This window comes from Hemicordylus capensis, chromosome 5 (assembly GCF_027244095.1).
Source record: "Hemicordylus capensis ecotype Gifberg chromosome 5, rHemCap1.1.pri, whole genome shotgun sequence".
NCBI classification, from domain to species: Eukaryota; Metazoa; Chordata; class Lepidosauria; order Squamata; family Cordylidae; genus Hemicordylus; species Hemicordylus capensis.
The window spans coordinates 75008718-75034647 of record NC_069661.1 but is presented as its reverse complement, the minus strand read 5'-3'; the positions used below and the strand labels follow the sequence as shown (position 1 = coordinate 75034647).

The 25930-nt window shown below is 45.6% G+C and overlaps 1 protein-coding gene across 6 annotated transcripts in view; it reads left to right on the top strand.

Moving 5' to 3' along the window:
• DDX60 (DExD/H-box helicase 60) overlaps nt 1–25930 on the top strand; it is a 147706-nt gene that overhangs the window by 94802 nt on the left and 26974 nt on the right. For all 6 annotated transcript variants that reach the window (XM_053253119.1, XM_053253118.1, XM_053253121.1 and 3 more), the window contains 3 exons: nt 6124–6251; nt 6927–7082; nt 23919–24057. In XM_053253119.1, the coding sequence (XP_053109094.1) occupies nt 6124–6251; nt 6927–7082; nt 23919–24057 (423 nt within the window). The remainder of the gene's footprint in view (nt 1–6123; nt 6252–6926; nt 7083–23918; nt 24058–25930) is intronic.

Here is a 25930-nt window from a genome sequence, read left to right as displayed (position 1 = left end):
TTACATGGGCAAATACCGTCTGACAGGTACCCTGGCCCCAAGCCGGGTAGAGCTTTAAAGGTCAAGATTAGCACTTTGAATCTAGCCCGGAAGCAGACTGGTAACCAATGAAGCTGCTGCAGGATTGGTGTGACACTTGTGAAGTGACGTGCACCCACAAGCATCCTTGTAGCAGCATTCTGGACCAGCTGAAAATTCCGAACCATCTTCAAGGGCAGGCCCACATAGAGCGCAATGCAGTAGTCCAATCTGGATGTTACCAAAGCATGAGCTACTGAGGTCAGGTCTGACTTCTCCAAGTAGGCTCACAGTTGGCATACCAGCTGCAGCTGGTAAAAGGCACCTCTGCACATTGCCACCACTTGTGTCTCCAAGGAAAGCATAGGGTCCAGAAAAAACTGCAATTGTGGACTTTGTCTTTCAGAGGGAGCATGACCCTGTCCAAGACCAGATTTACCTCATTACTCGGATGATCAGTTTTACCAACCCAGAGCACTTCTGTCTTATCTGGATTAAGTTTCAGCTTGTTTGCCCCCCATCCAGTCCAGAACAGCCTCCAAGCCACAGTTCAGAACATCGACTGCTTCCTTGGTGTCTGCTGACTTAAAAGATAGGTAGAGCTGGGTGTCATCAGCACATTGATGGCACCACAGCCCACATCCATGGGTGACCTCTCCCAGAGGTTTCATGTAGATTTTAAATAGCACAGGGGACAGAATAGATCCCTGTGGCACCCCAAAGGCCAAGGGTGGAGCAGGCCAAGGGTTGGAGCAGCCAAGGGTTGGAGCAGCAAAAACACATAACAAGCACCACCTTCTGAGTACAACCCTCCAGGTAGGAGTGGAGCCACTGTATAATCGTGTCCCCAAGTCCCAACTCCAGAGGGACAACCCAAAAAGATACCATGGCCGATTATATCAAAAGCCGCTGAGAGGTCCAGGGCAGCCAAGGCAGTTTCCACCCTCTATCAAGGTCAGAAGTCAGTCTGGAAAGGATCTAAGTAATTGGATTCATCCAGGTATGTCTGGAGCTGAGATGCCACAATGCTCTCCAACACCTTGCCCAAGAAGGGGAGGCTAGAAACTGGTCAAAAGTTATTTAAATCACCTGGGTCCAATGAGGGCTTTTTAAAGGAGGGACCTAATTACTGCCACCTTCAGCTGCTTCAGAGAGCCATTTGCCACCCATGGACCCAGTACCTCTCTGGCAGCCTTCACCAAGCATGAAGGGCAAGGATTGAGCACGCATGTGGTAGGCCTCAGACATCCAAGCAGCCTGTCCACCTTCTCAGGCAGCACAATCTGGAAACCATCCAATACTGTATAACGAGTTGATGCTGCATTGGCAACATCCAGTCCTGGTGCCACAAAAATCTTCGCATCCAAGTCAGAACAGATACAAGCAATTTTATCTGCAAAATATAATGCAAATTTGTCATAGTGGGCTTTTGAGGGTTCTATTTGATGATCTTTAGGGCCCTCACATAGGAGGCCCTGAACTACTTGAAGAAGCTCTACTGGATGACATTGAGCTGATGCGATGATGGCAAAAAAGTAAGATTTCTTTGCCGCCATCACCGTCATAGAATAAGCCCTAATATGGGCTCTAGCCTGTGTTTGATCACATTCATACTGAGTTTTCTGCCAATGACAATCAAGCCGTCTACCAGCCTGCTTCATTGTCCGCAACTCACCTGCATACCAAGGAGTCACTCGGACATGGTGGGTTGGGAAAGGATGCCTAGGCACAACTGTGTCAATCACCCAACCCATCTCCTCATATCAGAGGAAGACCAGTGTGTCAACAGCATTGCCTACTCTCTCAGCAGGAAAATCCCACTGAGCCATCAGGAATCCATTAGGATACACATCCATAAGCCTCCAAGGGTGGACCATCCTAACTGGTCCCCACCCTGGCAGTGGTGTGTTGGGTCACGCTCCGTCCAGTCTTCACCAGATAGTGATCTGTCCATGACAATGGTATTAAGGCTGCCTAGTCTATCCACAGAGCACCACGGTCCAACATTGACCCAAAGACCAAGTTGAGCATATGGCTCGCCACATGTGTGGGTCCAGAAATCAGTTGAGACAAGCCCATGGTCGTCACGCAGGACATGAAGTCCTGAGCTGCACTAGACAAGGCAGCCTCAGCATGGTCGTTAAAGTCCCCCAAGGCTAACAGCCTTGGAGTCCTCAATGCCACATCCAAGACCACCTCTACAAGCTCAGGTAGGAAGACTGTTAGCAATAGCAATAGCACTAGCAATAGCACTTACATTTATATACCGCTCTATAGCTGGAGCTCTCTAAGCGGTTTACAATGATTTAGCATATTGCCCCCAACATTCTGGGTACTCATTTTACCGACCTCGGAAGGATGGAAGGCTGAGTCAATCTTGAGCCCCTGGTCAGGATCAAACTTGTAACCTTCTGGTTACAGGGCGGCAGTTTTACCACTGCGCCACCAGGGGCTCTTAGACAGCAAGGTGCACGGTTTTATTTATTACATTACATTACATTACATTACCAACAGAATCCCAACTTTGTCTTTCAATCCCATCACTGCATGCAGGTACTCAAGCTGGTCAGAATGGTGGACAATGCTTCTGGTAAGGGGGATGGTCTCCTGATGAACCAGAGCAACCCCACATCTCCACCCACTCTGCCTTAGCTGATGCTGCACCTGGAAACCTGGTGGGCACAGCTGGGAGAGATTCACATTTCCCCCCTCATCCAACTAGGTCTCTGTAATGCATGCCAGGTCTACGTACTTATCCAGGATAACCTCCGGGATGGCTGTGGTCTTTGTATTTATGTACCTGGCATTTAATAGCACCAGCTTCAGGCAAGGTGGGCTGCTGGCAGAGTTATTGGGGTCTCCTTGGATGGGGGAAGGACTGGAGGGTGTGATGGCTTTGATATAGCCAGTACACCTTCCTTTTACCTTGCGTTCTACTCCCACCACAATATTGCCCTCTGCCAAGGATCAACTCAATTGAAAGGGCCTCCTCCAGAGTAATACCCCAACACATATTGTGAAGACCAACACCTTGAAAATGACAAGAAATTAAAACTCTCTTCTGTGCAAACTTTTAGTACTTTTGCTAATGGTTGCAAACAGTAGCAGAAGTTTTGTTCCAGGGGCAGGGCTGATCAGTTGATCTGGGAGGCTCTATGAAGCTGGTCTTGTGGTAGCAAGCATGACTTGTCTCTTTAGCTAAGCAGGGTCCACACTGGTTGCATATGAATAGGAGACTTGATGTGTGAGCACTGTAAGATCCATTCCTTAGGGGGTGGAGCCGCTCCGGGAAGAGCAGAAGGTTCCAAGTTCGCTCCCTAGCATCTCCAAGATAGAGCTGAGAGAGATTCCCGCCTGCAACCCTGGAGAAGACACTGCCAGTCTGTGTAGACAATACTGGGCTAGATGGCCCTATGGTCTGACAGTATATGGCAGCTTCCTATGTTCCAGCTGTTAAAACTCCACGCAGGTATGGGGCATGCTGTTCCCATCAGTTTTCCTGCTCTGCTATCCTGCAGATCTTTGCTGGGACTTCTGTGGTCCAGTGGCTTTTTGCCACATGGCTGAAAGCCACAAGGATAAGAGCCCTTGTGCTCTTGCCCTCAGGCTCACGCCCCTGGCCCAGGCTGCTCTTTTATAGAGGGCTGGCGGAAGGGGTGGAGCAGATGGAAACGCTCAACTATAAGGAGAGTGCTCAGCCCAGCAGCAGGAGCACAGGAGGTTGCCACCTTCCCCTTCCTTGTGCCCCTGGCCCAGGCTGCTCAAATTGAATCACAAAACTCCAATTGATTCATCAAAACAGCCAGCCATTGCTGACTGGTTTGTTTGTTTGTTACATTTATATCCCGCTCTTCCTCCAAGGAGCCCAGAGGAAGGTTATGTTCATCCTCACAACAACCCTGTGAGATAGGTTAGGCTGAAAGATGCATGACTGGCCCAGAGTTTCTTGGCTGAGTGGGGATTTGAACTTGGGTCTCCCTGGTCCTAGTCCAACACTCTAACCACTACACCACACTGGTGATTGACGTATCTAGTCGAAACCCCCCTGCATGATTCACTCATAGGAAACAATGGGAAATTCAAATATCCCATTGTTCTCCATGGGTAGGTCCCTGGGACACCAAAGTGGGTGGGGTGGTAGGTCATGATGAGTATTATCTACCACCCAACCCACAAAAGAAATGGTCAAGCTGAAGCCCACTTACCCTTTTCTTTTGTGGGTTCGGTGGTAGGTAACACCCATCATGATTTATCACAGAACCCACCTTGGTATTCCTAGGACCCACCTTGGGGAACAATGGTGTGATTTGAGTTCCCCATTGTTCCCTATGGGTGAAACAAGCAGAGTGCACTCACTTTGTAGCCCTGCCTTGAAAAATAACAATGCAGAACAGAAGCATACACATTCCTTCCCAACACAGAACAACACATTTTGCAAAACACCAAAGATGGCCACAAAAGATTCACTGAACCAGAATCCACTGCCAGCCACATCACCCTTAGCAGTAGTAAGCATAGCCATAAGCTCAACTACAGCAATGCCTTCAGCTACATTTTGACTGAGTATATCTTGCAATGCAGAATGTAGATTGCAGAGCAGAACAGAGTGAGTGAAACACAAGTTAGTTTCAAGGCCAGTCATGGAGCTCATCTCACTGCAGTCACCAATAAAATATTACAGAGAGAGCGAGCGAGCACTGAGCTGCCTCTGTCCAATGCCACAACATAAACCAATCCATAACGCAAGGAAGGCAGGGAGGCACCTTTGCCTGAGATCCAGCCAAACCAGATAGTTAGTTAATATAGCAGCAATAGCTCGGCATATACTGTACCACAAAATCAAACTTTCCTCGATTCCTTCCTTCCACCTCTCCTAATGTATTTTATTCAAGGGCACACTAAGGGCTGTCTCGGCCTCCCAGGCCCTTTTAATACATTTTGAAATTCCCTCCTTTTTTGTCCTCCTCCGTCCCCCACCCAGCCAATGGGGGTGCAGTTGCCCATTGCAACACTTATTTATTTATTATTTCTCGATCTTATTTATGTATTATTTCTCAGTGTAAACCACCCTGAGCCATTTTTGGAAAGGCGGTATAGTAATCGAATAAACAAACACTTGATCTTTATGATAACAAGCCAACCAAACAGAAAGATCTCAAGCCAATTGCAACCAAGTACCAGAAAGCCAATCAGCAATGGAAAAACACGGAGACAAAATGGCTCCTGTAACGTGAATCACCCCAATAGATTTGCATTGAATCTGGGCTGATACAATTCTACCTTGAATCAGGCCCTTTATTTCAAGGGTGATTAAACTTGAGGTCAAACACAAATTGCCCTGAATAAATTTGTGCATGTATCGAATTGCACATCTCTGTGTAAAAGTATAAATATGCACCTGAGTGATTACAGAGAGACATTCTAACAGTCTACTTTAAGGGAGAAATGTGTTTTGATGTTGCCATTATTAAGTAATGGAAGTCAGAAACCTTTGCTGATTTGCTGCAAAACCAGTGATCTACCAGTGGATACTGATCTACAGGTGAAACTCGGAAAATTAGAATATCGTGCAAAAGTCCATTAATTTCAGTAATGCAAATTAAAAGGTGAAACTGATATATGAGACAGACGCATTACATGCAAAACGAGATAAGTCAAGCCTTAATTTGTTATAATTGTGATGATCATGGCGTACAGCTCATGAAAACCCCAAATCCACAATCCCAGAAAATTAGAATATTACATGGAACAAAGAAGACAAGGATTGAAGAATTGAACAATATCAGACCTCTGAAAACTATAAGCATGCATATGTATTCAGTACTTGGTTTGGGCCCCTTTTGCAGCAATTACTGCCTCAATGCGGCGTGGCATGGATGCTATCAGCCTGTGGCACTGATGAAGTGTTATGGAAGACCAGGATGCTTCAATAGCGGCCTTCAGCTCTTCTGCATTGTTTGGTCTCATGTCTCTCATCCTTCTCTTGGCAATGCCCCATAGATTCTCTATGGGGTCAGGTCAGGCGAGTTTGCTGGCCAATCAAGCACAGTACACTGTATGCTTTTCTTCACATTCTTCATGCTAAATTGTTCCTCTTTTGTATAGGTAAATCAAGTGCTATTGCGGCTCACACCACAACCCTCTTCTTGCTCTGAATTACAGAAGAGAATCTATTTTCCTCATTTTGTTGAAAAATTACAACAGATGGATAAATTGCCTGCATTATTTTTTTTGTAAGTAATTCAAATGAAATATAAATATTTGTAGAGCTCTATTGCACAGAATCAACAAAATTGCAATTTAGATTGGAAAAATGAAAACTATTGGCTCATGTTCAGACTAATGAAGTGGTTGCACAACAAAGTTGTGCATGCACAAGAAAATCACGCAGTACAAAATTTCAAATTTCTTGTGTAAATGTCACAACACTAATCTGGAACACAAAACTAGCACATGCAAACATGGATGTCAGCTATCAGTCATACATTAATGTTGTAAAGGCTGAAATTGATAATTCCTTCCTCCAAAATAAATGCAAAATGCTATTTTAAAGGTAGGGATGTGTATGCTGCAGGGTAATTCAAGCATAGCCAACAAAATTTTAATCTAATGAGACATCTGGGGAAATAGATAATGGCCGACATGGAGACTAATGATGCACATGTGCAGTGAAAAAAAGCACATGCACAGTGCTAGCTAGCACTGTCACTCCTGAATTGTGTGGTGTTTATTTTCCATGACCCCCTGAAAATGCTCCCTGTGACCTGGAAGTAGTTCCCTATGGGGTAACTCTAATGCTGCACACATGCTTTTTTGACTGCATGTGCACAGCCTTAATCTGCATGTTGGCCAATATGAGAAATCTAATTATCAGTAAGTAACCATGGTTTTAACATTTATTTTTAAAGATTCAAAATTAAAGGAGTGGAAGACTATGCAGAAGGAGTATGCAGATTCTTAGAGAATAAGCAAAGGAACAAGCAAATCCCAGGTTCTGCAAAAGAAAATGAACAATTAACAAAAAAACGTAAAAAGGTTGAAAAATCTTTGACATATCGGAATGAGTAAGTGTAAATAAGCCATTGTTTGGTGAGAGAAATTTATTTTTATCACACAAAAATGTGTTTAGACACATCAAACGTTAAGTAAAAATGAGAAAGTAAAATATAAAAAATTAAGAGCAACTATCTTAGCAACAATAAAAGTCTTAGGTTGTACGTGGCAAACTCCGCCCATGCAGTGCTTAACCAATTGGCAGTGACATCGAAGGCCCAATCAACGTGTGCATGGGTGGGGCTACTGAGGCCAGAGGACTGCTCCGGGAGTGAAATCCCTGTGCCATGGAAGTGGAGATGGCGGCAGCAGCAAGTAAGGGCCCGGTTAACTGCCGCGGCTCCTGCTTAGGGTTACCAAGGCCATTGGCAGAGAGAGGCAGGTGAGGGATGGGCCAAGGTCTGTCAGTGACCTGAGGATAACGAGCAGCCATGGCGGCAGCAGCAGCAAGGAAGGGCCCGGTCACCCGCTGCTACAGCTGTTGCTCCTGTGGGGAGGAGGGAGAAGGAGCAGGAGTGGGGCTTGGGCGAGGGTGGAGGTCTCGGGTTAGGGTGCTGCGGCTTGGCCAATTGTTGCCAGTGATGGTGGAGTTGTAACCAAGAAGGGTGAGGGGGATGGAGCAATGGCATGGAGGATCACCAAGAGGAGTGAGGGTGTGAGGGGGATGGGAGCAACAGGATGGGGGAGGAGGAGGAGCAGAAGCACAGCTCGGATGAGGGGTCTGTGTCGGGGAAAGGGGAGCAATCACATACAGGTGAAACTCAGAAAATTAGAATATCGTGCAAAAGTCCATTAATTTTAGTAATGCAAATTAAAAGGTGAAACTGATATATGAGACAGACGCATTACATGCAAAGCGAGATAAGTCAAGCCTTAATTTGTTATAATTGTGATGATCATGGCGTACAGCTCATGAAAACCCCAAATCCACAAACTCAGAAAATTAGAATATTACATGGAACCAAGAAGACAAGGATTGTAGAATAGAACAATATCGGACCTCTGAAAAGTATACAGTGTACTGTGCTTGATTGGCCAGCAAACTCGCCTGACCTGACCCCATAGAGAATCTATGGGGCATTGCCAAGAGAAGGATGAGAGACATGAGACCAAACAATGCAGAATTGCTGAAGGCCGCTAATGAAGCATCCTGGTCTTCCATAATACCTCATCAGTGCCACAGGCTGATAGCATCCATGCCACGCCGCATTGAGGCAGTAATTGCTGCAAAAGGGGCCCAAACCAAGTACTGAATACATATGCATGCTTATAGTTTTCAGAGGTCTGATATTGTTCTATTCTTCAATCCTTGTCTTCTTTGTTCCATGTAATATTCTAATTTTCTGGGATTGTGGATTTGGGGTTTTCATGAGCTGTACGCCATGATCATCACAATTATAACAAATTAAGGCTTGACTTATCTCGCTTTGCATGTAATGCATCTGTCTCATATATCAGTTTCACCTTTTAATTTGCATTACTGAAATTAATGGACTTTTGCACGATATTCTAATTTTCCGAGTTTCACCTGTACTAGTGCACAGATGTTCTGCACAGGCTAAGCTAGTAACTTCCATAAAACTAGGAGAAAGACCACAATTTTTGATGAGTCACTAAACCCCTTTCCCCCAATCTGCCTGCTTGTTTGGTAATCACTTCAAAATTACGCCAAATAAGATCAACCAATTTTGTTTCTCGAATTCTCTCACACATGTCAATTTTCCAAGATTGAATCACCTTTTTTTAATATCACCAACTAACAATTTCTGCCTTCAGCCTTAAAAGAGCAGAACAACATACAGGTGGCCTTTGCTATCTACAGGTGTCCTGTTCCAGCCTACAACCACGGATGATGAAATCATGGATAACGAGATTTTGAGTCTATGGGGAATTGTGGGCGTAGGTTTTGAAGCCCTGGAAAATGACTGAGAAATCACCTCCCCCCCCAAAAAAACCCCAACAACAACCAGGAAAAAAGCATAAATAAGGATGGAGCACAGCACTGTACCTTGGCCACCTCAGCTCTCCAGGGGTGGATTAATTTTTTTGCCGCCAGTAGCAGCCAAAGATTTGCCGCCCCAGGGACAAGAGTATGGTGGCTTGGCAGGGAGAGAAACTTAATTATTTTTTCACCTTTAAAAATTCTGCTATGTGGCGGCAGAGGCTCTGTCCACCTCCTAAACCATTACAGGAGGTGAGGTGGGGCACTGGAGAACGGCAGCAAAAAGCTCCACACTCAAGCCCGGCTTACTTGTAAATGACACAGAGCGGGCGCAGGTGCAGAGGCCTGAAATCACCCGGTCTGTGTCATTTGCGACTTCACCAGGCTTGAGTGAGGACCTCTTTAGTCACCATCTCTGCTGCCTACCTCCAGTGCCCAACCTCACCTCCTGTAATGATTTAGGAGATGGGCAGAGCTTCTGCCGCTAAATAGAAAGTAGCGGCAGAAAATAGTAAAAAATAAAATAAAAAAAGAATTAAGTTTCCCTCTATGCCAAGAGGCCGCGCCCCAAGATTTGCCGCCATAAGCAGTTGCCTATACTGCCTATGTGGTAATCTGCCATTGCAGCCCTTCCACCGGCCAGACTATTGTGTGTCATGGTGGCAGCAATGGATTTGGTGCCCTGGACCAGGTTCCATTTGAGGCCACTCCAATGGACACTTCTCTCATATCATTATGCACAGATTGAACATTCGAGTAATGGAGCTATTCAATCAGTCACTGCGTTGGTGGACAATTCCTGCAAACTGTTTCCTGCAAAAGGAAAACTGTTCCTGGAACCTAACAGGGTCCTAGTGGCCATGGATGCAAGTTTGACTGCTGCAGGTCATACTGCCTCTCTTCCCAATCTCAGGGCAGGTGGACAAAGGTGGAACAATGCCACAGCATATACTGGTTAGAACTGAGAGCGGTCTGTCTGACTCTTGGCATTTCAGGGAGTCATTGCCGGCACTGCCATTCTTGTGCGTATGGACAATGTTTTCAGAAAGGCCCATATCAACCGCCAAGCAGGGGGGATGAGAACCTGATCTTTACATCTGCAAGCCATGGAAATCCTCCAGGGGGCGGAGGGTCATTTGCATTCTTTAGTTGCACATCAGCAGTTACCGCAAATTGACCTATTTGCTTCTTCAGTCAATGCGAATCTACACAGATTCATCTCACATTTTCCAGTGAAGGTGGCAGAGGCGGTGGACACTCTCTTGACACTATGGCTACCTTTACTACTATATTTTTCACCAGTTCCTCTTCTGACAAGGTGCCTATGGAAGCTCCAGATGTCTCCCACAATGCTGATCGTGATTGTACCGTACTGGCCCAGGAGGCCCTGGCTATCAGACATCAAAAAACTGCTGGAAGATGGAGACATATTTCTACCACTGAGGGAGGACCTTCTGTCACAAAGCCCAATTTTTCATTTGGACCCAGCATGGCTAAAGTTAATTGCACAGAGGTTGATAGGAACTTCCTGATTATACAAGACTTATCCCAAGATGTCATCATCACTATCTTAGTCTCCCATAAGGACTCTACCAAGCATATGTATCAGGCAACATGGAGAAGTTTCCTTAGGTGGGCATTCAGACATTTGTAACAGGTCAATAAGTGCAAGCTGAAGGACTTGCTTTCCTTTCTTCTGGAGGGCCTCTCTATGGGGTTAAAGGCCAACATTTTGAAGAGACAAGTATCTTGCCTTACACAGATGTTATTCCAGCATGGTAGGGACTCAACTATCAGGCACCCACTACTACAAAAATTCCTCAGGAACTGTCTCCACCAGTGTGCACAGGGCTGTATTACCACATAGGCAGACCAGACACTTGCCTACGGCGACACGTTTTGAGCAGTGGGCGAGTCAATAACTTGTGAGGCAGCTCGGGGTGCAAAAGATGGGCAGCAGCGTTACTGTGAGAGGGAGGGCCGGTTATGGAGCGGAGGAGCAAGCTGGCAAAACCCAGAGATCCCATTCTCTTCGCGAGCAGAGGGTCGGAAGAGACTTAAGTTCCAGGCTCTGGCGGGGTCTGCAGTTCCAGCCCCAGCTGCTGCCTCCAAGGGTTCCATCCTCCTGGTCCTGCTGAGCTTGCCCTCCACTGAGCTTCACTCGCATTGACTCCCCTCCTCCCCTCACTACACTGAGAAGGTTTTCTTGCTTTTCTCCCAGTGGGGCAGTGGTAGTGGCAGCAACTGGGGATCTCTGAAGTGCCGACGGGCTCAGCAGCAGCAGGTGCCACGGGTAGCGCTAACTGAGTTGCCACTTGTGCAGTTCATTCAAGCTGCAGGGAGCACAAGAAGTGTGCAGCAGCCTGCAAGAAGCTTGGCTGCTGCTGCTGCTGCTGCTGCTGCTGCAAAGCATCTCTGGGAGCTGTAGTTTGGCCCTCCCAGCCCTGCATGGAGCAGCCGGGGTGAGATAACTCTCCACATCCCCCTTGGTGCACCTCTCTGTTGTGGGCAAGAGTGCGATGAAGCCGGCTTGATGCCCTGCCACTGCTTCCAACTGGCAGGAGACCCCTCTCCCTTGTTGCAACTGCCGAGTGCTTTCCTTCAGGACCCCAAATCCCAGGCCCTTGGAGCCCCATTACAAGCAGCAATGTGTTGCAACCAGGTTTCTGTTTGCAGTGTACACGCCCTTCTCCACATGAAGGAGCCAAAATAATCCGCGGAGCACTGAGTGAGTTAACATTTGGCAGGAGGAGAGGATGCCATGGTGGAAAGGAGAGAGAAAGGGGTGCTTGTCAAGGAACTCCACTTCTTTGGTTGACCCTGACTTTGCTTGCAAGTGTTAGGTGCATGCTTGCTTCCAACAGATTTTCCCTAAAGAAAAACTTGGAGGATTATGGAGGTGGGTGTGGGGGAGAGTCCTGGGAGATAATTGAGGCTAGGAAGCATTGTGATTGTGGGGAAGTGTGGAGGTGGCTGAGGTGACCCATATAGCAAGCTCGAAGGGAGCACCACCACCAGCAGTTTGTGTTTCGAGAAACATTTAAACATTGAACTGAATAAACTTGCGTTGCAAGAGTGGTCAGTCAGGAGTCAGGACGGGGGGGGGGAATCCTGAGTTGCCTATGGGCAGCAAAATCCTTAATCTGCCCCTGGGTCTTCCATCGTTTTCCGAAGATGGACCTGCACACAGTGCTTCAGGTACTCCACCAGCCTCTGCTCAAACCCTTACGTATGGTACACCTTAGGATCCTTCCTCTCAAAGTGGCCTTTTTGGTGGCAATCACAGCCACTCACCATGTATCCAAACCTTTGGCCCTTTCGATGAAAGATATTCATCTCCGCCCTTGAGATAAATATGTTCTCAAAGGATGCTGTCAGACTCATTCCTGACCCGTCCTTTGTGCCAAAGGTCAACTCAGTTTTCCAGTCAGAGGACATATACTTTCCATTGTTTTATCCAACTTATAGTTATGCCAAGGAAAAGAAGAGGCACAAGGACGGAGACATTTTGCAGATCTGCTTTTCTCTTTGTGTCTTTTCAATTGACTTCCATAGGCCAGAACATTTTGGCTGCCACTATTGGTCATTGGGTCAAGGCATGTATTGCTTTGACATATGAGCTGCAACATTTACCTCAGCCAAAGCTGATTACAGCATTCCACGAGGTCAGTGGCTGCTTCGGCGACTTTCTCCACCAATGCCTCTCTAGAAGAGATTTGTAGAGCTGCTACAAGGAAGTCACCCTCTATGTTCTCAATACATTATAAATTGGATGTGCACTCCTCTGCTAGTGCGGCGTTAGGGATGAAGGGTTCTGAAACACATCCTCCCCAGGCAGCAGATCTGGCAATGGGGTTGTTTCCACCCATGGTTGTGTGCTGTGGTATTACCACAGTGGGTGACCTCCTACACCAGCAGAGAAAGGAACATTGGTACTCACCGTGAAGGTTTCATCTTGCTGGTGTAATGGTGGTCATGCATGCCCACCTGGAATTTGTGCTGCCTGGTTCTACTGCCAGAGGTATTCCATAAGCTGCATTCTTGTAGCCTGCTGTTTCCCTACTCTATGTTTGTTGTTTCTACTGCCTCTATGGGCTATAGTACCATTCTTTCCTGGGTACAGTATATGCCATTATTTGGGCTGTTCTTTGTTCTGGGCTCAAGCTTTTCAATGGAACTAGAAGGAACTACCCACATGGACCCCATTTGAGGTTTTTTTCATTTACACAGTCCTGCCTTCTGTAGCATGTGGGTGGGAATAACCCGCAATGGGGGACTCCATTACACCAGCAAGAAGAAACCTTCAAGGTGAATACCTGTCTGGAATTTGATCTCAGCAAGGGATGCCATGATGTTCTCAGTGCAGTCCACGATGCTGTAGTTTCTCTAGCAATCTCTGACTGACAGAGAAGGATCAGCTTCCATGATATCCAGCAGCCTCCTGAAGGTGCTGTGAGTGTAGTAGGACTTGAAAGTTGTGATCAGACCTTGGTCCATCAGTTGGATCAAGGAGGTGGTGTTGGAAAGCAAGAAGGCTGTCTTCAGGTTTGGGTGTGCGAATTGCAGGGTCTCTGGATGGCCAGGGGCATTGTCGTTCGACCAGGAAAACTCTGAAGGCCTAGATATCTATGCACCTTGAATGAAAACTCTGGAGGCTAGATATCTATGCACCTCATGTAGAAAGCAGTTGTGGACCTGGTCAGAAAAAACCACTACAGTCACCCATGCTCTCCTGTTGGCTCTCCAGAAGATGGGAAGCTGGTGTTTATTCTTTCCTTTCAGGGCATGAGGGCTCTGTGCTTGGTACAGGAGCATGGATTTGACCACGCAGTCCTCTGCAGCATTGCCACATGCCAGCAGAATGAGGAGGTCCCTGGCTGCCTTGAAATCTGGAGCAGTTCTTCTTTGCTGATGAGGTGGGATTGCACCTGCTTTCAGAACAGGCCTGTCTCATCAACATTGAAGACCTGCTCAGACCTCTGGACTTAATCAGCCACTGGAACTCCGATGGAAATCTTTGTGCTGCTTTCTGGTCTGCCGATGCTGCTTCCCCTGCCAGTTTGACATTGCAGAGGCAGTAGCTGTGCTTGAATCTTTCAAACCAGCCCTTGTTTGTCTGGAAGCCACACTCAGCACCTTCTGATGTTCCCACTGCTTGACCACCATCCACTGTAAACTGCCTGTAGCCACAGCACTTTCTCTCAAATGACTTGTCCACTCAGTGGCACGTTCCTCTGGGTTTGGTCCTCTATCCACAAACTGAGGTCCTTTCCCATCTGTTCCATGTGAGTATCGTGGGGTAGGGTGGTCTAGTCCAGGGGTTCGTGGTCGAACCAAATCCCCCCCACTGGTTCCGCCAGACCAGAACTGGACCGCCGGGTCCGGTCTGGCAGGTCTGCGAACTTAAATTTTTTTTTAAGTCAATGAAGTACCTGGAGCCCCTTTGGGGGGCTTGCTGAAGCCGCGGGGTGTATGTGTGTCCATGTGGGTTCCCTCTCCCCCCGCCGGCGTTCTTCATCACCGTCGCGGCCAGGTAATTAATGCCTTTTCGGCCCATTCGGGCCTCCGTAAGAGCGAGCGGCCGCCACTTTGGTGGCCACCGCGCATGCGCAAATGCCCTCTGCGAGGCCATCGCCTCACAGAGAGCATTTGCACAGCAGAGCACTGTGCGCTTGCTCATTTTCATTCTGGAGGAAGGAAAAAAAAGTACAGTGTTATATGGTACACTGCAGTACAGTAATTGTGCAAGAAATTTTTTGATAAGGAACAGGGCAGGGCAGAGGAATAACTGATAAATAAAATCAATTTTCAATGGATTCATACTTAAAAATCAATTTTGATGGATACAGTACAGTACTTGAGATCAGTTTTAATGGATACATTATTTAAAATAAATTTTCATTTGATACAAAATCAATGTTTAATGGGTACTCTACATTTCAATGGATAATTTGCAATTTACATTAACTACAGTTATATAGCACAGGACAGTACTATAATTATCAAGATGCAAATTAAATTTGTCCTTTGAATATTTTAATTAAAATATATATTTTCATCAAAATTAAAGTTTAATTTATTAAAGTGATAATAAGCATCTTACCAGGGCTATACAATGCTGAAAGAAGATCCTCCAAAAAGCTGCACAGGAATGGCTGAAGAAAGGCTCCCACAGGCTCGCAAAAGCTCCACAGAAATATGTCCAAAGATTCTAGAGCAATAGCTCCTAAAAGAGCCAGCGTGGTGTAGTGGTCAGAGTGCTGGACTAGGACTGGGGAGACCCGAGTTCAAATCCCCATTCAGCCATGAGACTTGCTGGGTGACTCTGGGCCAGTCATGCCTCTCTCAGCCTAACCTACTTCATAGGGTTGTTGTGAGGAGAAAACGCAAGTATGTACTACACCGCTCTGGGCTCCTTGGAGGAAGAGCGGGATGTAAATGTGATAGTAGTAGTAGTAGTAGTAGTAGTAGTAGTAGTAATAATAATAATAATAATAATAATAATAATAGCTCTCAATGGTTCCTTAAGGACACCAAAGGCTACCCAAACTGCCAGCTGTTCTTCAAAATGTCTTTTGGGGGCAGAAAAAGCACAAAGCTCACAGACCAAAGTACTCCTCTGTCCTCCTCAAAACTCTCCTCACTACCCATGAGCACGTGCAGGAAGAGCACAGCCATATAAGGTTCGAGCCACACACCAAAAACTGTGGATTCACGAGACACTTTACTATGGATAACAAGGTCGGGTATGTATTTTCTGATCGTGGATACATGATATTGCAGGTAATAGAACCATGGATAACAGAGGTCACCTGTACTGGAAGAGCATGCAGTCCCTCAGAACATAACCAAGTATAAATAAGGACATCCCAGGCCCCAGCAAAAAATAACTTAATTTTTTTTTAAAGATGGAAAGAACGATGAAAAAAACCCAGATCAGCTAAGTGTTCTAAACATTTCACATTTGCTGTGCACATATTCTTTGACGTGGTCTATGTGCTCTACACGAATAGGCTTTGCGCCTGCACAGAGACCTCACTGGAGTTTTTCCAAGCTAAACTTTCTCTCCAGTATTTGGGCGGTAGCCCTGCTCCCTCTGGTGATATGCGGCTGCACGTGATTCCCTCTTCAGCCTTTCTTCATCCACGGACAGATTGACTTCTCTGAATGGCTCCGAGCTAAATTTAGCTCTAACTGTGAATATACCTAATATCTCCTTGTTTTCTCCCTCTTTCTACTTTAGTTGTGTTATATCCTACTGTTAGTAGCGTTTTTATTTCTCATTGCGTTTCCCCCCCCCCCCTTCTGCTCCTATGGAGCTCAGCGTTTTCTTCCCTTCCTGCCTCTTATGGCCAGCAAGGTTACTTTTTAAGTGGTGTGTTTGGTGCCGGGCTAAAATTCGCTCCACTGACAGACAGAAACACTGCCTTTTTTGCCTCAGCGAGACTCACAAAGTGGATGCCTGCACACACTGCTAAGTTTACCAAACAGGCTAAAAAGAACAGAGCCTCTCGTCTAACATCTTGGCTCTAGGAACAGGTGTTAAAATCCTCTAAGGCAGCATCTCTCCCTTCTACTATGCAGGCGGTGGCCAGCTCTTCTCCACCAGGCTTGGGCTTGCAGCCCTCCACATCCACCAATTTGCTGTCTGATGCTTCGGCGACTGGATCCAAGCTGCTTTCAGAGCCTACAGCTCCTACCTCCTCTTTGGGACCGTCTGCTCCCACCATACCAACCTCAATCCTGGCCTCGACACAGTCTTCGGAGTCGATGACATCATTAACTCTGAAAAAGAAAAAGAAAAAGCCACAGCAGGCTTTAGATGCTGCACTACCCTCAAAATGTCAACTTCTCCCACCACCTGACCCTTCTGTAAAGAAAAAGAAATGCGAGTTGACTCCTTCATCCAATCAAACCTCAGCTCAAGAACTGTAGAACTCAAGGAACAAATTCTCAAACCCGTACCGGACGATGACTCAGTCGCTCTAGATCCCGAGGAGTGTCTTGAAATTGAGGACCCACTCCCCGCTGAATCCGAGCCCGAATACCACGCCAGATCCAGACCCTGAGTATGAGGACCTACGGACCAATGGAATATGACTTTGAGTCCGAATTAGAAATACTATACCCTTACCACCCCAATGGGAACTATAGCCAGACGTGTGTGTCGTATCACTCAGAGCGATATTATGACACCTCCAACAGACAGCACCGCTACCACTCCTTTCACTCGACCACACCATCTTATTGTCCCAAACAATGGGACCCATATGGCACCACCTGGTGTCCCTAACCTAGGGACCAGCCTTCCACCCTCACTTATCCCAGCTGGACTAGTTGGATTGTAGACGGGTTCCCAGAGACCGTTCCCTGTTCCCATTACGTGCCACCACCAGACCCTGCCAGCCAACCAGGGATGTACCTCCTAAGGTCCCTAAGCCTACCTACCACCTACAATTAACCAACCCACAGAAGGTACAATCTCCTCCACCACGATCAACCTTGCTCTTGCCACCCAACGTTTTGCTGAGGAACCACCCTACTCAGGCTCCACCATCCACACAATCTAATCTTACTAATCAAGAGGTAACTGATGTTACAGAGGACTTGGACCACCCAGTCCCCAAGAAGGAGGACGACGACTCTGACCAGGGATCAATTTATGAGGACCCAGTAGCCAATTCCTCCCACTCTGACTTGACCTCTCTTCTATCTTCTCCACAAGATCTACTATCCGACCAAAAGCCAGGCTCCCCCTCGGAGGACTATCAACTTTATGCTGACTACATTTCCCATATGGCTACTTCTTTAAGCGTACAACTATCACAACAGACTAAGCCTGACCCTGATCCTCTCTTCAGCCTAATTGAGGCAGATACACATGCCCCAGTGTCTCTTCCTATGAATTCAACTCTCATGGATATCACTGGATCATGTTGGCAAAAACCATCCTCCCTGCCACACCCTTCTAAGAAACTTGAAAACTTCTACAGAGTCCACACCCCAGAGGAACAAACAGGAAAATTCCTCCTCCAACATCCTATTCTTAACTCAGTAATGGTTGAATCTTCCTTCCTTCTCCAAGAATAGGGGCCGCCCCACCTCTAAACCCACTGCCAGAGATGGGGGAAAGCTTGACACCTTTGGCAGACGTCTTTACTCCATCTCAACCCTACACCTTAGAATAGCTAATTACCAGGCCTATAATGCTCATTATAATCACTTTTTCTGGGAATACTTGTCTCCCTTCTTTGACCACCTACCTCCTGACAAGAAGGACCCGGCTAAAGTATTCCTCAAAGAACTGGTTCAATTAGCAAAACAGGAACCCCATGAAGTAAGACACTCCACAGAGTGTGCCTCCAAGGCCATGGCCACCTCAGTAGCCATCCGCAGAAACACCTGGTTGTGCTCCTCTGGCTTTGCTCGTGATGCCTGGACATGCATAGACGATCTACCTTTTGAAGTTGAGGCCCTCTTTGGGGAAAAGATGAATGAGACTCTACAAAAGGTCTAGCATCTTCGCAATACGGCACATTCCATGAGCTTCCAGTCTCCATCCTTTCAATCCCACTGGCCGGCCAGATGGCATAAACCCTAATCACAGCACCCTTCTACTCAGACCCACCAGGGTGACCGTTCCTTTTGTACGCCTCAATACCAGCCATATAGGAAGCGTACTTCCTCCCCCCGCCCCATGCCAACCCACACCCAGATCCAGACCTGCACCGGCCCTCCCCAAAGAGGCAATAATTCCTTGCCTCATCACAGGTGGGGGATCCATCAATCCTCTTACCTCCCGGCTTGGGAACACATTATTTCCTATATATGGGTCCTAACTATCATAAGAATAGGATATGCAATAGAATTCTCATCCCCTCTCCCAGTCAGTTCTCCAGTCACCACAATGTCTACACCTGCCCTCCTCTCAGAAATTGAATCATTACTCAACAAGCATGCGATAGAACTGGTCCTTGATCTCTCTAGACCGAGCTTCCATTCTACTTACTTCACTATTCCGAAACCAGACTGTACCCTTTGACCTATCCTGGACCTTTGGGAACTCAACAACCACGTTACTTGCAAACGATCCAGAATGATCACCATCCTGACCCTCCACAAGGGGACATGGTTCTTCTCCTTAGACCTAAAGGATGCCTACGACCACCTGACTATCCAGCCCCAACACCAACGTTACCTCTGGTTCATAGTCCTCAGGAACAAATACCAGTTCAAGGCTCTTCCTTTCAGCCTTGCCTTAGCTCCGAGAGTCTTTACAAAATGCATGGCTCCTATAGTTGGTATCTGTAGATTAAGATACAACAGGGGATCAAAATATTTCTATAATTGGACGATTGGCTCCTCGTCTACAACAACAGGGGATCAAAATATTTCTATAATTGGACGATTGGCTCCTCGTGGCGAACACTGCCCAGGACCTCCCCCATACCATACTCTGCTGGCTCCTTGTGGCACCCCATACCATACTCTGCTGGTATGTGGCAACCTTGAAGCAGGAATATTTACAGTTGCTCCCTCTACTAAGATCTTTGATCATGACTTAAATAACCTCCCTTTGGATCCTGGACTCAATGTTAATAGTCCAACACTTAATCTACAGATACCAAGGGGGCAATTAAATGAAATCATATCAGACTGGGAGATGCATAGAGAACAGTATATGCCAAGTTAAGCTAAGGATGTAGTTTCAAGGAATTCTTTAAACAGTGCAGATTTGACATTTTCAGACCCTGACCTGATTATAATAGATGAATGATCATAAAATAGACTTTATGATAGGACTGGTAGGGGAAGGAGAAGAGGAATCCTTTAAGGTAGAGTGAACTCAAAGCTATGAAGATCGGGAGCCTGAAATTGCATTGGAGAAAACTGATTCTCCATTGGTGCCTCTCCTTTGTATTTTGATATTTAATTGGCCACTGAGAAGGCTAAATGGCTCTTAGAGAACCGGAACTGAAGTCCTGAGAGGCATATTGGCCAAGGTCAGGGAAACTTGAGATGATAAAGGAGACCTGAAATGTTCCTGTTAGGGGTGTTGTAGAGTTGTTTTTCCCCAATACAGACCACAGACATGCCTTTTGGAGTTTGTTACATCAGGTTGAAGATAAAAGCATATCTTTTAAATGGGGAAATCCCTGGAATATCCAGAGATATAATTCAACCTATAATTGTCTTCTGACAGACTCAAATCTTGTAAACAGACAAAAGAAGTATATTAATAGATACATATCATAAAGAAGAATTCCTGAAAATCAGGAAAATTGAGGGAAGATCTTTCCCCATTTGTTACATAGCCTACATTTCAATTAAGGGAAGAAGGAAATATGCTGATTTCAGACATGGGAGAAGACCTCCATAATAATACCTCCTTAGTAAAAGATCAGATATATCTGCAGTCAGTTCAGATGAATAGAATGTAAGGGACAGGCAGGAAATCCTCAGAGAAATAGAGATCAATCATGGGGTAGAGGAAGCGGACAGAGACAGAGGCTTAACCCATTTTATAATGGGTATCAGCATCAGCCCTAGTTTTCCCCCTGAGTTCTGGAGATTCTTATTCCATTTTGTCATGGAATCTTGCAGGATGGTCTAATAAAATACTAGACTCAGATTTTAATATCCTTTGATATTGCAACAGGAAGTAATGAGCTGGATAAGGGATAATAAACTGAAGCTGAATCCAAGCAAAATGGAGTTGCTCATTGTTGGGCGTTGCAATCTGCAAGATGGGATAGAATTTCCTCTTCTGTACGAGGTTACACTCCCTCAGGAAAAAAACAGGTTCGTAGCTTGGGAGTACTCTTGGGCCCAGGCCTCTTCTTGGTGCTTCAGGTTGAGGCTGTGGCCAGGAGTGCTTTTTACCAGCTGCGACTGATTTGACAACTCCGGCCATTTTTTGAGGTGCATGACCTGAAAACAGTGGTGCACCAGCTGGTAACATCCAGGTTGGACTACTGTAATATGCTCTATGTAGGGCTGCCTTTGTATGTAGTTCAGAAACTTCAGTTAGTTCATAATGCAGCAGCCAGATTGGTCTCTGGGGTATCCTGGAAAGACCACATTATACCTGTTCTCAAACAGTTGCACTGGTTGCCGATATGTTTCTGGGCAAAGTACAAAGTACCGGTTATTACCTTTAAAGCCCTAAATGACTTAGGTCCAGGTTACCTTCGGAAATGCCTTTCTCTACAAGATCCCCACTGCTCATTGAGATCATAAGGAGAGGTCCGTTTCGGGTGCCACCGGTTCATCTGGTGGCAACCTGGAATAGGGCCTACTCCATGGTTGTCCCTAGATTGTGGAACATGCTCCCTGTGGATATAAGAGGATTGTCTTCATTGGAGGCCTTTAGAAGAGCTTTAAAGATCCTTCTTTTAAGCCTGGCTTTTAATGATATTTGGTTTTAATGTTATTTAGTTTTAATTGTTATTTTAATCTGCTTTTAATTGGTTTTTTATTTTAATTGTTAATTATATTTTTATTTTAGTAAATCGCCCTGAGCCATCTTTTGAAGGGTGGCATATTAATCAAATAAATAAATATAATTATTTGTTTTCAAGAAACTTGGTTGAGGGAAGGAAGAGATTTGTATTTTCAGGGGTTTATTTCATTTAATTCCCTTGCAGGTAAAACCTGTTGGAAAGGAAAGGCCAGTGGAGGTCTGGCCCTATTACTTTCAGTAAAACCATGCTAGAATAAAATTACTTCTCGATATGCTTAATCAAAATTAAGTCTATTTGTATTGCATTTTTTGAAATCTTTTAGAAAAAGTTGCTGTAAATTATAAAGGAGATCTTTTTAAACTTGAGAATATTTTAGCTTATGTTATTTTTTGTTTTGGAATATGTATTTTAAAAATGCTCTGTAAAGGCTTCCCAATCCATAGTAGGGAAATCTATTTTGATTTGGACTCCTCCAACCCCATAATGGCGGCCAGAGCCTGCGTTTTATTTTGCAATTGTGACTGGTGGGGGGAACCCATCTTCTGCCCTTTATCTGCCTGCCTATCAATTTCTCTTTCTCTTTCTCTCTCTCCCTCCCTCCCTCCCCCCCCCTCCTTTAAACTTACAATCTAAAAAAATAAAGGGATCAATTTCTGGGTTTCCCCTGAGATTATTTTCTGTTACACCACTTCCCTGAGATTCTCAGATGTTTCATCACTTTTCTGCCATGATTCCCTGTTAAAAAGATTAATTAAAAATCAAAGAGTGGCTGGATCACTTCTAATTAAATTTACAGAGTCTGTCCATCCTTACCTTCTGTTGGGAAAACTTCCAGAGCTCCATTTCTAGTGAGTTTTTTCCAGCTATCAAAAAGACCTTTCCCCATAGACTTCTATGGGGATTTTTGTGGGATGGGGTGGGGGCGATCACAGCCCTGATCCTGACCTTCTGAAAGGTCCAAAAGACCATGAAATGACATCTGTGCTTTTTGGGTGAGGCTGTATCCTATGCAGTTCTAAATTTGGAATTTTGCACAGGCCTACTTAAGACCTCCTTCTCATATACTTTGGAACGCATTGGTTTTTACTGAGGAATACATTGACTGGGTTATACATCTTTCAAGTTTTCTGATCATTTTAATGGTGTGTAAACTCTCTCTCTCTCTCTCTCTCTCTCTCTCTCTCTCTCTCTCTCTCTCTCTCTCTCTCTCTCTCTATATATATATATATATATACACACACACCTAAGAATGCTTTACTCCAAATGTTGAGAAACCAATGATGTTTGATAACATGGCCCAAATGCAGTTTACACCTGCAAAGATGTTCTCTCTGTGTAAATGTACTTAGACTAAAGTCAAGCTATGGTGTCAAAATATTCCAGTACTGTCATCCCTCACCAACCGTGAGGGTTCCGTTCCTGGGAAACCTGGCAGTTGGCGGATTTGTGGTAGGTAGGGATGTGTACGGAACCGGCTGTCCCAGTTCGGTTCAAGTCTGGACCAGACTCGAACATGACCAGGCCAGTTCAGTCCAGAACCCCCTCTAACCCCCCCAGTTTGGTTTGGTCTGGGGGGGGGAGTTCACAATTTTTTTTTCTTGGAGGCCAATTGCACAGGTGTGGCAGCATCCCAAATGGCCATCATGCCAAAGTTTGAAAGCCCGAATGGGCCAAAAAGCCGCTCGAATAGGCCGCTGGCAGTGATAATGGAGGCTGTCGGGGGAGGCTCTTCATACCACCCCCCCGCCGTATCACCCCAAAGAACTCCCCCGAAGGGGATACAGTAAAAAACTTTTAAAAATTTTAATATATATATATTTGCGAACCCCCTGAACAGTCGGGGGGTGTTTGGTCCGGGATTGGAATGAACAGGGGTGGTACGGTTCGACCCCAGACCATCGAACTGGTTTGCACATCCCTAGTGGTTGGCAAGCATTAGGAAAGCACTGGAAATGGGGGTAGGGGAATCACAGTTGCAGAAGGGCTGAAAAACAAGGTAGAAAACAGAAAGAATTGCCCCAACCCCCAAAAATGACCCCCCCCAAACCAGGATTTTTTTTTTTAGAAAATCCAAACCATGGATGCTCAGGTTGCGGTTGGTGAGACCAATGGCAATTTTCCAGTCGTGGATACCCAAACCCGCGATTGGGAAACGCACAGTTGGAGGGGGACGACTGTACAGTGCTGATTATTTGGTCAGTGTTTATTCTTTGCCTCTTGAGTCTGATTATGAATAGATATATATGTAAACTAGTTGCAATTCTCATGGCCAGTTTGGCATAGATATAAAAACTTGATATTAGCATATTATTAGGGACAACTTTAGTGCAAAATGAATAATAAGGCACTAAGACTAATATGTTAAAATTAAACTTAAAGGACAAATGTTGAAAAGTTGTTTGATAGTCTGTTCTATTATTTCTATGCATATTTCTATGCAGTGACATCAAGGAAACTCATAAAGGTGATAAAAGATTAGTTATGCAGGCTGAGCTTGAAAGCATACTATCCCGACTTGAGAAGATTTCTGAAATCCCTTCTGATTGTACGTATGCAAATGAACATGCTGTTGATAAGGAGGTGAGCAGAAAATCCTTTAATTTCTAATATCAGAAAAGACTTTAACAAACAACTTTGATCTTCACTGAGAAACTCATAAGGATACACACAAACATTCAAAATCAAGTATAGACAAATAGCTCTTTTATTGAAATTGGCTCCCTTTGAAATGTATATTGTATGTGTGTTAAAAGAATAGTCTAGAATATGACATTCTCAAATTTATTATTAGCAGTGAAAATGTAACTTACATATGCAAATCTTTTCATAAATCTGTTCAGTTTGAAATTTATTTACTTTTGTGTAAGACAGAAGTGATAAGCTGATTTGAAAGATCTGAATTTCATTGATGTAGAGCAAAATTGCTGCAAAATTGCTTAATGCAATAAACTGATGAAATAAACTACAAAAACCCTGCTTTTGCACAACACTGGTGAAGAAGAACATCAGTGCAGCACTGCTTCTTCCTTCACTGCTGGAATAATGCGGGAAGGTGAAGACTGTAGCTAAGGAGCCCATATCAAACCTCTCTCTGATGCTAGCCTCTGTTTTCTCGCTGTCTTAAACAGTGAGGAGAGCATGGGGGATAGTTCCCCTTTTAGGCTTGACCTGGGGTTACCTTCATTCAGCCTACTAAGTGACTTACCCTTGGTGAGCTCACGATCCTGTGAGTTCAGAGTGCAAAATGGAAACTACAAGCCTGTAGTTCCAAAATACAGATAGGGGTGCTTTTGGGAGCCCCCAGGCAGGCACAGAGACTGAGGTGCAATCTCTCTGCAGACAGGGAGAGAGATTGAGGTGCCCCTTAACACCACCCTTGCCAGCTCAGGCAGAGAAATTGAGGTGCAGTTTGGTGGTTGGTACACCAACAGAATTCCTATCCCAGATCGTAGGCCCACCCTCAGAAACAAACACTTGAAGTTCTGATATTGCCTAACTGGGCATCTGGATAGGGGAATGGACTCATGATAGATGACTGCAACTCCTCCTCCCCAACCCTCAAGGTGAGGCTGCTGTAGGATCATGAGACCTGGAGGGGGCAGAGTTGGGAGAGACCCACTCCACCAAGCTCACCCAACCAGCTCTCAGTCACACATACTAGGTCAGCATGCTCATCCACAATTAAATAATGGGTGAAAGATGTTTTTGCATTTACTGACTTGGTATTCAACAGCAGTTAATTTTTGAGGGAGTGTTCCCAGAACTCCCTGGAGCTGCAGGATTGGGAGAAAGGCAGAAAAAGGAATAGGCCTCAGTTGGCTAGACCAGGGATCCTCAACGTTGGGTCCTCAGATGTTTTTGGACTTCACCTCCCTTAATCCCCAACCAAAGGCCACTGGGGCTGGGGATTATGGGAGTTGAAGTCCAATAACATCTGGTGCCCCAGTGTTGACAGTCCCTGGACTAGACCATTTCCCCCTGTAATGGCCTACCCAACTCCCACTGTCATATCTCCCTCTTCCCACCACCCAAGAAATAGCTGTCCCCAGACTACCCCCCAGTCCCCCACTCTCCCAGGCACATGTTAAGCACCAGATCCTACAGGTGGGCAGAGTTTAAAAAGCTTCCTCAGGCCACACAAATCTCTTTCGTTCCAAGACCATCAAGAGAAGACACCTGCAAGCTAGAAGCGGCAAGCTTCTAGCCATTTGAAGTCTGAACACTCCCCATAATTCTTTGCAGGCCCCCAGGTTGTTCACTCAGGCTGAGAGCAGGACAAGAGCCCTTAGGCATGTGCCAAGAGGCTCATGCCTCTACCTCCAGGTATTCTCTTATACCCATAGAAGGGGAGAAGGGAAAGTAAACAATTTAGAGCTTCACCCAGTGCAGCCACAGTGGCCAAATTAAAGTTTAAAACAGGCCTGCTCAACTTTGGCCCCCCAGCTGTTTTTGA